We start from the raw sequence: 18,822 nt of genomic DNA, 5'->3' as shown, positions 1-18,822 counted from the left end.
TACCAAGCCAAGTTTAGAATTGAGTTTTTCCTTAAAATTTTGATTTTTCTATGCTATCCCTTTTATGTTGAAAATCTTGGTTCTTTTTTTTTTTTTTTTTGAAATTTTTTTTATTTTTTGCGGTATGCGGGCCTCTCACTGTTGTGGCCTCTCCCGTTGTGGAGCACAGTCTCCGGACGCGCAGGCTCAGCCGCCATGGCTCACGGGCCCAGCTGCTCTGCGGCATGTGGGATCTTCCCGGACCGGGGCACGAACCCGTGTCCCCTGCATCGGCAGGCGGACTCTCAACCACTGCGCCACCGGGGAAGCCCCAAAATCTTGGTTCTTAATGACAATAAATATTTTTAACTTGTTTTATCCATATATATTATGGTATTATATACATAATAGTTTCAGAATAGTAATACCAGTTTTATTACTAGCAATATGATTGCAAAAAACAGTTTAAGATTTCATTGTAGTTCTTTGTCCTCAGGATATATGTATCATAGTCAGATTTCATTTTTTCAAGTCAATTGAAATAATTCTCTGGGTTATTAAATCACCAACTTGATACATAGTTAAGTTCATTTGTTTCCATTTTGATTTGATATTCGGAGAGTACTTGTTTCTAATCTTTCATTTAATTTTATTTTGTAAGTGTGTACAACATTTACATAGTCCCAGAGTCAGATCTACAAAATGATTCCTGTGTAATTAGCACAACAGATAGACCCTATCATCCATCCACTCAACAAGTATTTGTGCTGCCTAGGTGCTGGATATGCAGTGGTGACCAAGCCATGTCCCCGGCCCTTGAGGAGCCCAGTTTATCTTAAGAACCTACCTATAAACAGATGAGTTAAAATATGATGTAATAAGTGCTACACTTGAAGGAAAAAAAGCATTAAAAAGAGAGCAGTTTATTGGGGCTGGAGATAAGAATTTGAGTAGAGCCTTAAAAGATAAGTGGGCGCTTGCCAAGGGAAGTCACAAAGAGCTGTGTACATGTTACACATACACTCACTCAACAAATATTTGCTTCCAGGTCCAAACTCTCAGCTGCCCACTTTCTGTTCCCTGAACACTCCTGACATTGATGGCTGACTCCATCCTGGGACCTGAGTGGCAAGAAAGGGAACCTGGGTCACAGTGGATATTTGAGAATATACTAAATTCTCCCCCTGCCAAAACGCTCTCTCAGTACCACAAAACCTCTCTTACTATGCCTAGGAAATCCTATAAAAACTAACTTTGCACACCCACAAAGGCAGGACTTTGGAAAGACAAGTGGGCGAAGGCACTGACTCCATTTCTATCATTGGTGTCCCCTGATCACGGGACAGAGCATCTCCCCTTGCTCTTCAGGACTATGCCACAATCTCAATTTCATGCAGCCCATTCTCTAACCACTGCCGTTTTTATTTTATTTTATTATTATTATTTGTGGTATGCGGGCCTCTCACTGTTGTGGCCTCTCCCGTTGCGGAGCACAGGCTCCGGACGCGCAGGTTCAGCGGACATGGCTCACAGGCCCAGCCGCTCCGTGGCATGTGGGATCTTCCCGGACCGGGGCATGAACCCGTGTCCCCTGCATTGGCAGGCGGACTCTCAACCACTGCACCACAAGGGAAGCCCATGCCTCTTATTTCTTTAGCTCGTTCCCTCTGGAATTTGTCCTCTGGTGATTGGGACCTATGATCCACTGATCCTACCACCTTTTCACAGCCTCTTACTCCACTCATAAACCCGTCCCCTCCTTACCCAGCTTAGATGCTAAGATTTATCATAATCACTGCTTTGTGTATACCCTCATCTTCCTTGCCACTTTCTTTCAATGTCTTAGTTGCCTAATAAAACCCCAACCCTACACCTAATGCTTCACCCACCCTGTGCCTGAAACTATGTAGCTAAATGTGTTTGAACAAAAACCCAGACCAATGCTGACTACTGTCACTTTATGTCAATGGCTCTTACCTTAATGAGCCCTCGGTGCTGCCTGGCAAGTATACATTTCCCTATTCCATTCCCACTCCTCTCTTGCTAGATGACGATTTCATATTGCGTCCTTCCTCTTCCAACACCTCAGTCAATCTTACTGTTAAACTGCTTCCTAACTAGCAGAGTGCTATGCAAGTTGTATTTTAGAGAGGGGGGGAGAGAGAGGGAGAGACAGAGAGAGAGAGAGAGAGAGGGAGAGAGGGAGGGAGAAATTTGGGGAGCAGGTACAAAACATTGGACGTTAGGGAGAGAGGTTTTAAAAAAGAGTTTTGTTTTTTTTTCCAGAAATTTAGGAGTGCGTGGAGAAATATATTTTCCCTACTGGGCCTACCTCAGGAACCATCATTAAGAGCTTATATTACTTTTAAAGGATTTTTAAAAGCTGGATCTGTATTTCTTTTGGCACTTCGGATGCTATTTAAACACAGTGTTTTCCCTTAAACTGTAAGCTCCAAGAGGGCAAGGTGGGTCTGTCTCCATCACCATTGTGTCTCTAGCCTATACTACAGTATTTGGCACACAGCTGTTGAATGAAACTGTATGGAAATAAATACACAAATGTGCTTAACTTAGTTTATCCTGGTGTCTTCCCTTCTTAGGTAAGTGGGGAATATGTTTGCCTTTGGATTACTAATGAGATGAACATGAACTCTTTGTTGATGCCCACTATTCACCAGGCCAAGGGTTCAAATGGGGCCCTGCATTTTATCTGTGTATGTGAGGGCAGGTGCTAGGGCGTAGGAAAACGGGGGAAGATCCTGGGGCCAGCAGAGGGGAGAAGCAGAATGGTCACATACATTACCTCCACACTCAGGCTGCGTGCCACTCCACGAGCCGTTGGCTTGACAAGTTCGCTCCGACGATCCCCGGAGCATGTGGCCAGCTTCACAGCTGAAGCGCATCAGGCTGCCCGGGGCAAAGCTATCTCCCAAACGGATGCCATGGGCTGGGATGCCAGGGTCACCACAGATTCCCATGCTGGTTCCTATGGACCAGAACCAAAAAACCCGTTGTTTTTAGCATGGCAGGAAAGGCAGTGGAGGACTTGGAGAGAGAAAGATGCTGGGCTGATGCTAAGGAAGGGCAGTGGGCCCTAAGAACGAGGGCGGTGAAACTGACCATGTGCCTAGCCTGAGTCACCAGGACAGGCTCCTGCCTTAGCGCTCAGTGATCAAAGGACACAGAGGGCTGAGGTCATGTGTGGGTCCCTGGGGACCATGAGGCAAGGGAAGAAAGAAGGCAGAGGGAAAGCTTTGTGGAGGAAGTCATGCCTTTTTGTTCTTTGGCTTGTGCCAGCGTGGGATGCCCGTGGTCCAAGCTGGCCTTCTCCCTTTCACCTCTTCTCCACCATCTGTTGATCTGGTACCCTCTCCATTACCAGTTCCACTGTCTTAGCTCAGATGTGCAACGTCTCTCTCCTGAACTACATTGCCGGAGCCTCCTAACTAATGTCCCTTCCTCTCAAACTCTCCCTCTAGTCTATCTTCACTTTATCCTTAAATCTTAGCAATGAACAACCACAACCACAATCTGATTTTGGTTCTTTCCTGCTGAATTAGCTCCACTGGCTTCCCACTGCTGAGAGAAAAAAGTTCCAACTTTTTAGCAGAGTTTCTGCTCAACAGCCCAGCTTGAACCTTGATCCTGGGCCTTTAATTGAGGATTTTCTATTCACAAATTGCGCAATACAGGTGAGCTCTAGATTACATATCTTAGATCCCTCATTTCATCCTTTCTTTGCCCCATGCCTCCTGCCATATTTCTGCATTTATCTGGCTTATTGTGCAAACCCGACCCAGGAGAGTTTTAAGGACCCAAGAGGTGGGGGAAAGTGGAGAACAGGAGATAAAGCTACAAGACCTAGTGCCTGTGCGAACCAGCGCATCTCAGAATACGGAGATGCACGGGAGACACCACTGGATCAGCCTAGGCCATGGTAAGCTTGAGGAAGGAGGAAGAAAATGAAGGAATGGCAACTCCATGAGAAAATAAAGTTTCCCATTGATGTGGAATGCACCTCCTCGTGGATCCACGTGTATAGGCATCGATAGTAACATCTTGACCACAGGTGGCTTAAGCCATGTGTACCCCACCATCCACTGCTGATGTATCTTCCTCTCAGTTTGGGGACTATTTCCTTTTCCAGTCTAGTCTCAGAATATGAGAACACTATACAACCCCATGTTCCCCATTCTGCTCCTTACCATGGGAGGGGGATTCATTCAGCCTTCAACTCCAACACTTGAAAAAACAAAGCCTATAACGTTTGGCCAGGTTTTCTTATCTTTTGACGTTTTCCAGGTTGTAGCTCATGCAACAGGCAGGACAGGGTCCCCTTGAAGGCAGCCCAGATGGTGAGTCGCTCGCTCTCCCTCACTGGCTAGCTGGCCTCAGCACTATTACACAACAGGCCTGAGGGTGGACTCCCGGGTCCTGGGCATTATCGGACAGAACAGTCCCCACTGCTGTGTTTGGCCTCTGTTTCAACGATATAAGGAAGTCTGGGACAGAACACTGTACCATGGGGGCATACTGTTGACTCTTTACTGAAGAGGTACATCAGCAAGATGATGACACTGCAGAGGTAGGCAATGAACTTCCTGAAGCGTGTCTCAAATGCCAGAAATCTCTGCAATGTCCTTTATGGCCCAGGGACTTACGACTCCTGTTATGCACCATCTGGGTGCACTGACTGTACAGAATGAGGTTTGAACATCTGACCCGGGAACTCCTGAATGTGTATCTTTTAAGGCTGACGGGAGATGACGTTGCAAAAGATGATATCTGTATCACTGGTGGAATTATATCCCACTCACTAGTACAGATCTAGCGTTACTTCCTAATCACCTATTTTTTTCCACCTTCACTTCCTTATCTAAGGTATTTAAGATTCATTCATTCCTCAGCCTTAGTATTTATGGAATCCCTTCTACTCCTGTCCTCAGAGGTCTCCAGAAAGCTCTGCCCATGATACTGTTCTCCTAAGTGTCTGTCATCCTTGAAGAAGACACGGGAGAAGTAAGATTGCAAACTATTCTTCAGAATATTCAGGATTGGGGATCAAACAGCTTAACGCAACATATCCCCTAATGAGTGAGGTCCATGTCTTCTGAAGGTTCTTTTCTGCTTCTTACTTTTTCATGTTCCCAAGGTGTCAGCGTGTTTCTAGTCTCCCCTTGACCTTTGATGTGGCCAAGGAAGGGTCTTTGCTTCCACATGCAGAACCAAGACTTAGGTAGTCACAAAATTATGAAATCTCAGGGTTGAAAAGGTTTTAGAGGTTTTCTAGCTTCGTTACCTATAAGAATTGTTTCTGGAATATTTCCGGTATGTCATTTCACAGCCTTCACCAAAACAACTTCAGAGAAGGAAAATCACAGTTTGGGAGAAAAGACTTCGGATTCTGTGCTTCTGGGCCAGGAGACACACTGTGTGGTTGGGTTACATATGCTAATGGGTAGGAGACGCCGAAGCCTTTCTTTCTGATTTCTTCCTCCCCTACCTTGCACTTCCTTTTCCCATGGAGAACAAAGATCCCCCAATACATAAAACAGACCTTAAGAACACCATTAGTCCCACGTCCTAGAGAAACGTCTAGAGGGAGGACTTTATGCAAAAGGGACTGGTCACCAAAGAGACGGGGGCAAATGCACGCTTGGATGGGCATCTGGATGCGAAACGCATGCCTTTCTTCTGTGGAATACTTCTTCCTCCTGGAACTTGCTCTGTGGACAACTCTGGAGGCCTCGATATACATGATCCTTGTCGTCCCCATGCCAGCCTCCCCAAGACACTTCCAATACAAGTCCAAACAGACAGGAGTCTGGGGCCCAGCTAATAAGCTAAAGGAGTCCCAGTGGCTCATACCTAGTCCTGCCGGTTCATGAACTGGGTGATTAATGAGATTAATGAGGGTGAGAGGCCAAAGCCTGGGGTGTTAACAGAGTGATGTGTCTGGGATTGTCCTGGGCAGCCCACCACCCTTTGCAGCAGTGGCCAGTGCTTCGGGAATTTCCTTCTTAGGAGCCCTAACTAATATCTGGTGGGTATTCCGGCCGTGCCCTACATTTTGGAAGACAGGCTCATCTGGGAACTTCAAACTGCAAGAGCAGCTGCACATCTTGTGGGTGAAGTCCCACTTTGAGGAGAAGGCTTCTTTCTATATTAGGAGGAGGTCAGGATCCTTACCTCTAGAGGGCATCTGGCATGGGAAGGCATAGGGGTTAATTTCAGTGCCATGGTAGGTCCCCTGAGGAACGGCAAGCTACATGAACAGCTGCCCGCAACATCCCATGTGGCATCCCTTCTTGGGGCCAGGCAGGCTCACCCCAAAGAAAAGAAAGCTGTGGTGTGCTAACTTTTTTCCTTAGTGGTTTCTTCATTGGTGGGACAATTCAATTTCAAATATTTTGTTCTTTTATGACATTACAGATGAATATCTGGAAATATGGACACTTCCCTACATGTGCTGTGTTGATAACATCTCTCCGCGTCCCCATAGAGATTAAGAGGAAAACAAACTCATTCATAGGAAACGTCTAGGGGCTGGTGTGTTAGTGCTAAAGGGAAGAACTGTATTCACTGGGCAGTCAGGACACAGGACAAATGGGAGAGGTGGTGATACAGAAAGGGAAGCAGGCTGGGGCCCAGCAGTCCATAACAGGGAAGAAGAGAACACAGGAGGGGGTTTGGACCTGGGCCGAACAACAGGAAGGCTAGGACTATTCCTGGGACCTCATGGTAATAAGGTCTGGACAGGACTCTGGCCATAGGGTGACCTCACAAACTGCGTCTTCACTAGTTTTGCAATCTCTTGGCTGTATGGGCTTGGCCAGCGCTGACTGAGGGCATGAAGCTGGGCTCAGACCACCAAGGGCTGAAGTCCAGTTGGGATCTCTGATAGCCGTGCTCTCTGCCTGGGAGGGATGCGATGAGGGCTCCAAAGGGCTGCTTCCCTCCCGTCCATCTGTCACACTCACACCCTCGGGAGCTCGCTCGCCTCCCAGCCAGGTGTTCCTTTGGACCCCCTTCTCCCACACCAGAGCCCATACCTGAGCAGTGGGGGAGGGAGCCAGTCCAGTGTCCATCCAGCCCACACATTCGGGTGGCATTTCCCACGAGAGTCCGCTTGCTGGTGCAGCTGTAACGCACAACCGCCCCTGCGGTATAGTTGTCCCCGGACATCTGGGAATGGGGCGGGGAGCCTGGATGGCCACAGGACACCACTGTGGGGAAGAGCAAACATCTCTCAGCAACTCTGCACCAGGATGGATCATCACAGGACACGTGCTAGGCTTTTCATGGCGACAGGCGGAGAAGAAGAGAAGCTGGGGTATCTACTGAAGCAAACTTCCTGCTGGCACAGCCACTCAGCATCAGCAGACAATGCCTACCCACCTCGCTGTCCAGCTTCCGTATCTGTGAACTGCAGAGCGATATCTGTTGTTTTAAGAGCTGAATGAGATAATACATGTGAAACTGCTCAGCACACAGTAGGGACACAGTAATATCCGTTTCTTCTCTTTCTTGCCTCTTGTGCTCACCTCTCCCTATTTCCTCACTGCCATACGACATACCAAGAGGTCTCTGGCAGAAAGGCGGTACATATAGTGTACCTATAACTACATATAAGTCAGACAGAGAAAGAAAAATGTCATATGATACCGCTTATATGTGGAATCTTAAAAAATGGTACAAATGAACCTATTTACAAAACAGAAATTGAGTCACAGATGTAGAAAACAAACATGGTTACCAAGGGGGAAAGGAGGGGATAAACAGGGAGACTGGGACTGATATATACACACTACTGTATACAAAATCGATGACTAATAAGAACCTACTGTATAGCACAGGGAACTCTATTCGGTGCTCTGTAATGACCTACGTGGGGTGGAGTCTAGAAGACAGTGGATATATGTATATATATAACTGATTCACTTTGCTGTACACCTGAAACTAACACAACATCGTAAATCAACTATAATAAAAAATTAATTAAAAAAAGGACAAAGGGGTGATCTGTCACCCTGAGACTGTCGGCATTGGCGACAGGATCCAGAATGAGGGCCAGTTAGAGTCCTCGCCAAAGGCATCGCACAGCTGCCCACATCAGTTGTCTCCAACTTGTCCTCTTCTGTTGCAAGTTCCCTTTCCTGAGACACCAAAGTGTAACTGTGGAAACCAGTGATGGGGTTAGAGTGCAGAGTTGAGACGTACGGGCCACGGCAGGACAGTGCTGTCGATGTCGCTGGGTCTGCCTTGCCGTTGTTCTTGCCACGGTTGATCCCAGGCTCTTTCATTTGCTCAACACATGTGTATTGGGTGCGAGGCAATGTTATACGTGTTTGGGAGAACAAAGTCCATGCTCTCATGGAGGTTATGTTCTAGTGAGGATGAGAGACCATGAATAAGAAAACAGGTAATTCTAGGGGTTGCTATGAAGGAAAATAAAGCTGCATCAGGAAAGGGGTGCTCAGGGTGGGTGAGCAGCTGATTTTGAGTAGGATGGTGATGGTCAGGGAAGATCTCTCTGAGGCAACATTTGAGCAGTGATCTGAGTGATGTGAAAAGGCCAGCCATGTGAGATCTGGGGGAAGAGCATTCTGAGGGAAGGGACATCTAGTGGAAAAGCCCAGAGGCCGGAATGAGCCTGGGGTGTTCGCGAAACATTAAGAAAGCCAGGGTTGCTGGAATAGAACAAACAAGGAAAGAACTGAAGGAGACAAGGGTGGAGAGGTTACTGGGAGCCAGATTATGGCATAGAATTTGGACTTTATTACAAGCATGATAGGACCCCACTGGAGTGATGTGATCTGATTTACATTTTAACAAGATCATTCTGGCTACTGTGTGGAGAACATTCTACGGCGGGGCAAGAAAAGAGGGGGCTGATGCAGTAGTTCAAGAAGAGATGCTGGTGATTTGGACAGACTAAACCTTGGGGTCTGGCATGCAACTGGGAAGGATATGTACTCTGGTGGCCAAAGGGCTGTCTGTCTGCGAAGACAGCCACCACAACTCATCCTGGCACAGGCCTACCACTCTTCCCACTCCCAGATGTAGAGTCTCTTATTTCCTCCCTCCTTGAACCTGGGTTGGCCTGGGACTTGCTTTGATCAACAGAATGTCGTTTTAGGAATTCTGAGCTCTGGCTTAAGAGATCCTTTAACTTCCTCTTTTTCTCTAGGAACCCAGCCTCCAAGTAAAGAAGACCACGTGTCATCCTGCTGGAGAGAGTGGCCACGTGGAGAACAGCCAGCCACGAGTCCTCAAACATGTAGGCGGGGTCATTTTGGATCCATTTTGGATCCTCCAGTCCTAACTGAACCACGCTGGGTGCAGATGAGCCAGCCCTGCTGGGACGGTTCATTTAATGTATCAACTTGACTAGGCCACAGGATGCCCAGATAGTTGGTCCAACATTATTCTGTGTGTATCTGTGAGGGTTTCTGAATGAGATTAACATTCGAATTGGTAGACTAGACTGAATAAAGCAGATTGCCCTCCCCAGTGTGGGTGGGCCTCATCCAATCACATGAAGGCCTGAATAGAACAAAAAGGTGGGGTAAGAGAGAATTCTCTCTGCCTGTCTTTGAGCTGGGACATCAATATTCTCCTGCCTTTGGACTCAGACTTGGACTGGAATTTATACCGTTGGCTCTATCTAGTTCTCAGGCCTTCAGACTCAGACTGGAACTCTGCCATCTGCTCTCCTGTGTCACCAGCTTGTGCACTACAGATCTGGGGCCTTTTTGGCCTCCAAAACTGTATGAGCCAATTCCTTATTATCTATCTATCTATCTATATTTATATCTCTATCTATATCTATAAGGAATTGGCTCATATAATTTTAATATATATTATATATTATATTTAGAGGCAGATATATAGATGGCTTATGGTTTCTATAGGTACAGATATATAGGTAAAATCATATATCTAAATCTATATAGATATAGATCTTATTACATATCTATATATACTATATATTCTATCTATCTATAAAATATATGTAAAAAATATATATATATCCTATTGGTTTTTGATTCTGTTTCTCTGGAGAACCCAGATTAATATATCTGCTAAGCTTCACCTAAATTCCTGACCTTTAGAATTGTGAGAAAACAAAAATAGATGCTATTTTAAGTTTTGAGATGGCTTACTACATAGCAATAGGTAACTAATACAGTGAGTTCCAAGGATTACACTATCTATTCCTCAAGACAACCCTTTGAGGTAGGCACTGTTTTAATCTCCACCTTCCTGATGAAGAAAATGAGGCATGGCGAGGCAGAGTAACTTCTGCAAGGTCACAGGCCTGTTCAGCAGTAGAATTAGTTCTTGAAACCTGGCAGATTGACTCCAGAGGGCACACTCTCAAGCACTGTAACTGACTCCCTTCTGCAGTACTGCTTTAATACTGCTGATGAATTCTCTCATTCTGGAAGGAATGGAGTCCCCAATTATAATTTAAATGATTCTATGAGTGTTTACTAGAAATTTCTGGACTTCCAGAAATTGTCCAATTTTAACTCTGAAATGATTTTTCAAAAAAATTCTTTTTTAATGGAAATGCAACATACATATAGAAAACACAATAACCATAAAAACAGAGCTTAATGAATTGTCACAAAGTGAATACACTACCCAGATCAAGAAAAGCATATCACCAGTGCCTCAGAAGCCCCTTCACGCCCTCTCTATCACTATCTCTCTTCTTCCCTCCTCAAATTAAACTACTATCTTGACTTCATACACCATTAATTAGTTTGCCTGTTCTTGAATTTTATTTAAATGGAACCATATAGTATATATTCTTTTGTGTTGGCTTCTTTCACTCAACTTTATGTCTGTGACATTCGTCTACGCTGTATATAACAGTAGGTCATTATCATTGCTGTATACCAGGGTCAGCAAACATTTTCTTTAATTACTGTCCAGACAGTAATTATTTTAGGTTTTGAGGCTACATACAGTCTATGTTGCATATTCTTCTGTTTCTTTTTTTTTGTACAATATTTTAAAAGTATTAAAAATAAAAACTCTTCTAAGCTCAAGGGCCATACAGAAATAGGTCATAGGCTAGATTTAGCCCAGGAGCCAAAGTTTGCTGACTTCTGCTATATAGTTTACCATTTGTGTTAGTTACCTCTTCCTGTGTAACAAATTGCCCCAAAGCTTAGACAACAATAAATGCATTACTGATCATGGTTTCTGTGGGTCAGGAATTTGGGAGTGGCTTGGCAGGTGGCTCTGACTCAGACTCCCTCATAAGTTGCAGCCAGGATGTTGACTGTGGCTGCATTCATCTGAAGGCTCGACTGGCTTCCCCCAGAGTGACTGATCCAAGAAAGCCAGGTGGAGGTGGGATAGCTCTTATAACCTAGCTTTGCAAGTCACATCACTTTACACAGACCAACCCTGGTACAATGTAGGCATATGCTACATAAAGGTATGAATAGGTTGACTGTCACACCACTGTGGGAATATACCACCTTTATCATCCATTTCCTATTGATGGATGTTGGGGTTGTTTCTGGTTTTGGACTCATGAATAATGCTGATAAGAACATTTCTGTTCATGTCTATTAGTGTACATATGTACACATTTATGTTGGTTACCCGTAATGATTTCTGTGACAGCAGCTGGTTGTTTTTTCTGATGTTCTTATTTGGCTTTAAAATGTTTCTTTGGGGAATTTGAGGGTAGTGTTCAATTATGGTAATATCTAATAATCTCTAAAAATGTATATGCAATGCCAGAAATTATTTTTTCATTACTGGCTTGATCTAGCTACTTGGGTGTCTGTAAAATTAACAACTACAGTATACTTTATTGTTTTATTCCCTTCCTGTGGTTTGTTTTTTTAAAGGAGGAAAAAGTCAACAATAATGATGCTTGTGACAAAAGAAAAATTAATGACAATACAATCTGCCTGCTATGGATAAGGAGAAACAAGAAAAGGACATATGATAACAATAAAGAGAAACAACTTGCATTCATTGCATGTTTGCATAAAAATCTAGAAGGCGAAGAACAAAGACAAGGTGAATAGCTGTTGCTGCATTTCTCAATCTGTCGATATAAAAGATTAATGTTTTTAATGTTCATGCCCATGTCCAAATGGGATCTCTTTGGATCATTCCAGTTTCTGCAGTGGCTCTCTAGCTGCTAACTATGTATTAAGCTTAAATGTGTACATAAAAATCAGCAAGATAGGTATTTAGCACTCCTAATAGTAGCAGATTTTCTTGCATTACACAGGATACACATATAACAGGGGATTGAGAAAGTATAAAATTGTAATTAAGCAAAAAACAATAATATAGGGCTTCCCTGGTGGCACAGTGGTTGAGAGTCCACCTGCCGATGCAGGGGACATGGGTTCGTGCCCCAGTCTGGGAAGATCCCACATGCTGTGGAGCAGCTGGGCCCGTGAGCCATGGCCGCTGAGCCTGCGCTCCAAGGCCACAGCAGTGAGAGGCCCACGTACCATAAAAAAAAAAAAAAGAACAATAATATAAATCAGCAATTCATGATTGGGTGCGGACTATGCTGAGTCCGATGGCAAAATGAAAAAGCCCCGCACCCTGGTTCCTAAACCATAAGTATGAGAGTTGGACTAATGGCCAGCCACCTCCAGAGCTTCCACTGTTTCTTAAAGCACTTTAGCAGGGAAGCGGCATATAACATAGATACGGATCATGCATTTTCCTTGGTCCCTGCATGTCCACACTAATTAAAGCAGTTTGCCTTCACCTGGAAGGAACAGCTGACTGACATGGTTGACTAGGGGATATGTACAGTCATCTTCAATTTGTCACAATCCTATTCACAGGTAATGGGATCTTCTAGGAGTAGAAATGCAATTAGTCCACTAAAATAATATCATGATAACCATGAAACATCAGTGAAAATTATTTTACTGGGAGTCACCCGGGACCTAGAGACTTACAGCCAGTGGAAGTTCCTCAGGGCTGGTGTTTTTGAAATAGTCTCACCAAATCTCAGGGAAAACGTCTATGTTTTCCCCCTTCAACAAGTGAATAGGCTAATTGGATTCTGATGCTAGTATATCCCTTTTATGGGAATCTTGCTGAAGTTCATATTTAGAGGAAGTAATAAACATTGCTGTCTTTGAATGGGGTCTGCTTTGGGAAAATCTACTCCAAAAAGAACTGGTCGGTCCTTTGGTTTCTGTGTCTCTAATAAAAACTAATGTGGTGGTGTCAGTGATTACTATAAGCAGAGTTTGGCACCATGTAAAACCCAAAGAGAAAAAGAAGTGACCGCTGGCTTTCTGTAGTAAAAAATACCAGCAATTGTTGAGCATTAGCCACTTTTTTTTTTTTTTTGAGAGAGAGAGAGAATGCCTAGCCTGTTTTTAGGCATTGGCTTCTACCAGACTGAGAGCTTGGTTCCTGATTCCCACAGATTAAGATCAGTCAAACAAAAGATCATAATGTAAACATAATAAAACAATGAGAAACAAGTCACCAAGAGTGAGAAGCAGCAGAAATGACAGTAGCAGAACTAGACTTGAAAAGACGCTGATATTGGAAGTATCAGATATAGAATACATAGTAAGTATATTTAATATGTTAAATATAAAAAAAGAACACGTTTACATAGGAACAATACACTATGGAAATAATTAAGCAAATTTGAAAAACAAATATTGCCTTGATTTCTCAAATGCCAAATAAATAATTGGAAATAGGAACTCAATGAACAGTTAAACCTCAGCTTAACTAAAAAGATAATTATTGAATGGTAAAACATTCAATAATTATCTAGCTAAGAAAAATAAATCTCCATAAATTTTAAAAGACAGAAATCATACAAAGTATGTTCTCCAACCAAAATGCAATGAAACTAGAAACCAATAACAGAAGGAAATTTGGAAAATCCACAAATATATGGAAATTAAACAACACTCTCCTAAATAATCAGTAGGTCAAAGAAGAAATCAGGGGAGTGATTAGAAAATACTTGAGGTGAACAAAAACGAAAACATAGCATACCAAAACTTATGAGATACAGTGAAAGCAGTGCTCAGAGGGAAATTTATAACTGTAATTGCCTACATTAAAAAGAGGAAAGGTCTCAAACCAACAACCTAACCTTCCCCTCTAATAAACTAGGAAAAAGAAGAGCAAAGCAAATGGAAGAAAAGAAATAAAAAAGGTTAGAGCAGAGATAAATGAAATAGAAAAACAATAGAGAAAATAAACAAAATTAAAAGTTGGTCCTTTGAAGAGGTCAGAAAATTGACAAATGTTCTAGTCTGATGAGAGAGAGAGAGAGCCAGAGAGAGAGGGAGGGAGAGAGAGATAGATACGGGGGGAGAGAGAGGATTCAAATTCTAAAATCAGGAATGAAAGTGGAGACATTACTACCAACTGAGTTTACAGAAGTAAAAACTTCTGTAAGTTTTTACTTACAGAACATGAACAGTTGTATACCAATAAATTAGATAACCTAGATGAAATGGAAAAATTACTAGAAACACACAAACTACCAAAAGTGACTCAAGAAGAAATGAAATATCTGAAGAGAATTATAACAAATAAGTAGAAACAATCAATAATCAAAAAATTTTAACAAAGAAAAGCCCAGGACCGGATGAATTCTACCAAAATTTTAAAGAAGAAATAATACCAGTCTTTCTCAAACTATTCCTAAAAATAGAAGAAGACGGACAATTGCCAACTCATTCTATGAGGCCAGCATTGTCCTGATACCAAAGCAAAAGATATCATAAAGAAAGAAAACTACAGACCAATATTCCTTATGAATGCAGTTGCAAAAATCCTCAACAAAATACTAGCAAACCAAATCCAGTAGCATATTAAGATGAATTTTACCGTGACCAAGAGTGATTTGTTCCAAGAACACAAGAGTTGTTCAACATATGAAAATCAATCAATGTAATACACCATATTAATAGAATGAGGAAAAAAAAGCCCCACATGATCATCTCAATAGACGCAGAAAAATCATTTGAAAAAATCCAATACCCTTTCGTGGTAAAAATGTTCAACAAACTAGGAGTAGAAGAGAACTTCCTCAATCTGATAAAGGGAATTTGCAAAAATCCCACAGCTAACATCATACTTAACGGTGAAAGACTGAAGACTTTACTCCAAAGACTAGAAACAAGACAAGAATGTCTGTTTTGCCACTTCTATTCAACATTGTACTGAAGGTTCTAGCCGGGCAATTATGTAAGAAAAAGAAATAAAAGGCATCAGGTTGGAAAGAAAGCAGTAAAATTATGTTTTTTCACAGATGACATGATATTGGATTATGATATGACATTGGATTAGGCAGTGGTTTCTTAAATATTCCTTCAAAAGCACAAGCAACAGAAGAGAAAATAGATAACTCAGACTTCATTAAAATTCAATACTTTCATGCATCAAAGGACATCATCCAGAATTACCTTTGGGAGAAAAGTTTGCAAATTATATGCCTGACAGAGGTGTAGTATTCAGAATATATAAAGAACAGTTAAATCAAAAGATATTAAGACAAACAACCCAATTAAAAAATGCGCAAAGAATAGACATTTCTCTAAAGAAGAGATGCAAATGGCCAATAAGCACATAAAAAGATGTTCAACATCATTAGTCATTAGGGACATGCAAATCAAAACCACAATGAGATACCACTTCACACCTGCTAGAATGGCTGTAATAAAAAAGATGGACAATAACAAGTGTACATGAGGCTATGGAGAAACTGGAACCTTCATACAGTGCCCATGGGAATGTAAAATGGTGCAGCCACTTTAGAAAACAGTGAACCTTAAAAAATTAAACACAGAGTTACCATATGACCCAGCAATTTCATCCTAGGTATATATTCAAGAGAACTGACAACATATGGTCACACAAAAACTTGTACATAAGTGTTCACAGCAGCATTGCTCATAATATCCAAAAAGTGGAAACAACCCAGATGTCCATCAACTGATGAATGGATGAACAAAATGCAGTGTATCCATACAATGGAATAATATTTGGCCATAAAAAGGAATGAAGTAAACGATACATGCTACAACATGGATGAACTTTGAAAACCTTATGCTAAGTGGAAGAAGTCAGACACAAAAGGCCACACACATAATTTCACTTATATAAAATGTCCAGAATAGGCAAAGTCACAGATGGAAAGTATGGTTACCGGGGGATAGAGTGGTGGTGGGCAATGGGAAGTGACTGCTAAAGGGTGTCCTCCTGGGGTGATGAAAACGCTCTGGAATTAGATAGTGGTGATGGTTGTATAATTTTGTGAATATATTAAAATCACCGAATAATATACTCTAAAAGTGAATTTTCTGGTATGTGAATTATATTTCTCTACAAAAAAAAGGAAGAAAAATGGAAGTGGATTAAATCCTCCTAAGGAAATGATTATAGATAATATTGATGTAATGATATATTAATTATATCAATATTAACATCAGATAAAATAAGCTTTGGGGCAAAAAATTAACATAGATAGGGTCACTTGATTATGATAAAAGCCTCATTTTACCAGAAGATACAGCAATTTGAAACCACCATGCACTCTGAATCTCAGCTGTCACCACTGTACTCAGGTGGCTGTCCATTTCCAACCCCAGATGACTTGTCAGTCATAAACGGGGCTGGATGGCCAGGTTGGGGTCCTCAAGCAAGCGAAATATGGGCAGGTGAGTAGCTGTACCAGACTCCTATCATACCTAGAGGCACAAGGGCATAACGAGATGGAGTCATCCAGACTGGGGGGCCTACAAAATATGTATGACCCACCACAGATAAGAGGACTACTGAATGGTACCAGCTCAATGCCCATCAGTCCCTCGGGACTGCATCTTCACCTCTACTACTGGGAAGAGAGGGGAGAGAGTAACCCACAGGGTTCATCATTAGCAACAAGAGAAGAGATCAGGAGCCCAGGGAACGGATTTTCTCTTCAGGATGTGTGAGGCTAGCCACCAGGTGTCAGGGTTCTGAGTGCCTCCCCTATCCTTTTTTTCCCCACATGGTGTCCCCATATTTTTTCCTAATTACAGTTAAAGCAGTTATTGTTTATTGAGTAGCTACTATATACCAGACATATTGTACTAGGCACTTTTAATGGATGTTCTCACTTAATCCTCTAATAACCCTATGGAAGAGGCATTAGCATCATTGTTACAGATGAAGAAATGGAGGATCTGAGAGGTTAATGGACTTCTTTCAAACCACACAGCATGTTTAGTGGCAGAGCCAGAATTCAAATCCAGGTCGGTCTGCCTCCAGGGTCCGTGGCATTTCTGCTTCAGTCTTTCAAGAGAAAGAGGTTCATGTGTTTTCTTTCTGGAAAAGCAAGGAGGGTGTAACATGGGAGACAGTGTCCCGCTATGCAGCCGGGACCCCTGAAGGAAGGGAACCCTGGAGGCTGAAGAGGTTGGTGGCAGCACTAGAGAGGAAAGAGAATAAGCCTGTAGCCAGGAACAAAGCGTGAGAATTGGTGTGGCAACTAACCCAACAGGGCCCAAGATGCTCTGTGACATCCGTAGAGCAGACACAGTGACTGTCATCGTGAACACACACACACACACACACACACACACACAGAGGAGGGCTGTTCTTTGATATGGACCATCCTGTCAGAAGGCACGGGTGATCATTGTGAGTAGATAACATCAACTTACAGAGACACTGGGGGCGGGGACGGTCCCATGTGCCATCTCCCTGGCAGCTGAGCACCGGGGTGCCCAGGAGGTAGAAGCCGTGGTTGCACTGGTAAGACACGGTGGTGCCGTAGCTGAACGTGTGCGGGCCGCTGGCGTGGATTTGACGAACGCTGTTTTCTTGGTGCCCAGGATCTGTACAGTTGATGACTGCAATGGAACGGGATGATTAGATGTAGAGACCTGGACGTGAGGATTTTCCTACGCTTTTTTTTTTTTTAAACTTATTTTATTTATTTATTTATTGGCTGTGTCAGGTTTTTGTTGCTGCGCGCGGGCTTCGTTGCGGTGTGCGGGCTTCTCATTGCGGGGGCTTCTCTTGTTGCGGAGCACGGGCTCTAGGCGCACGGGCTTCAGCAGTTGTGGCTCGCGGGCTCTAGAGCGCAGGCTCAGTAGCTATGGTGCACGGGCTTAGTTGTTCCGCGGCATGTGGGATCTTCCTGGACCAGGGCTCGAACACATGCTCCCTGCATTGGCAGGAGGATTCTTAACCACTGCACCACCAGGGAAGTCCCTTCCTACGCTTTTAAATGAGAATTCCGAAGTCCAAACAGGCACGTATTTCCAGTACAGCAAAATTTCCAGACCAAGACAGGCTACACAAAGGAGATCCTGCCTGGGAAGGTGAGCTTGTCCTGAGGCTGCTGTACTTCTCCCCTCACCTTGATCACCTGGTTAAGGAATTCATTCTTCCATGTCCAGCTAGACATCACCTCCCTGCAGAAGCCCTCCCACCTCCTCCCAGACTGGTTAACCTCTCCCTCCTCAGTGCTCCCGGTACAAACCTGGATCGCTCCATTGTGACTTGTTTGAATACAAGAATCCCTTGAGGGCAGGGATGCCTCCTCTCTGTGAGCAGATCCCTGATACAATGTCTCCCTCAGCAAAGCTGTGGAAGCGGGGTGGGCTCTTCTGGAAACTGTTTTAACCACGTTTATGAGTATTTCAGGGGGAGATTAATCCTGAGGGATAAATTTGACTTTTAAATCCTGAAGTGTTTCCAAAGCAGCTCAACTCAAAATCGAGTGAGATTTGAGAATAATGACCATATTATTCATAACCCATGATGTGTACTTTAAAAAAAAAGTAAATAATTTATTTTTGGCTGCATTGG

General features: G+C 43.2%; 1 protein-coding gene across 1 annotated transcript in view; it reads right to left on the bottom strand.

Moving 5' to 3' along the window:
* The window catches only part of CSMD2 (CUB and Sushi multiple domains 2), a 667,758-nt gene that overhangs the window by 25,154 nt on the left and 623,782 nt on the right, over positions 1-18,822 (bottom strand). Inside the window, exons 55-57 of the mRNA XM_033838419.2 lie at positions 17,670-17,858; positions 7,032-7,205; positions 2,783-2,965 (exon numbers count right to left, since the gene is read on the bottom strand). Coding sequence (XP_033694310.1) covers positions 2,783-2,965; positions 7,032-7,205; positions 17,670-17,858 — 546 coding nt within the window. The remainder of the gene's footprint in view (positions 1-2,782; positions 2,966-7,031; positions 7,206-17,669; positions 17,859-18,822) is intronic.

This window comes from Tursiops truncatus, chromosome 1 (assembly GCF_011762595.2).
Source record: "Tursiops truncatus isolate mTurTru1 chromosome 1, mTurTru1.mat.Y, whole genome shotgun sequence".
NCBI lineage: Eukaryota > Metazoa > Chordata > Mammalia > Artiodactyla > Delphinidae > Tursiops > Tursiops truncatus.
Note: the sequence above shows the minus strand (reverse complement) of the source record. Positions and strands in the feature narration are given on the sequence as shown.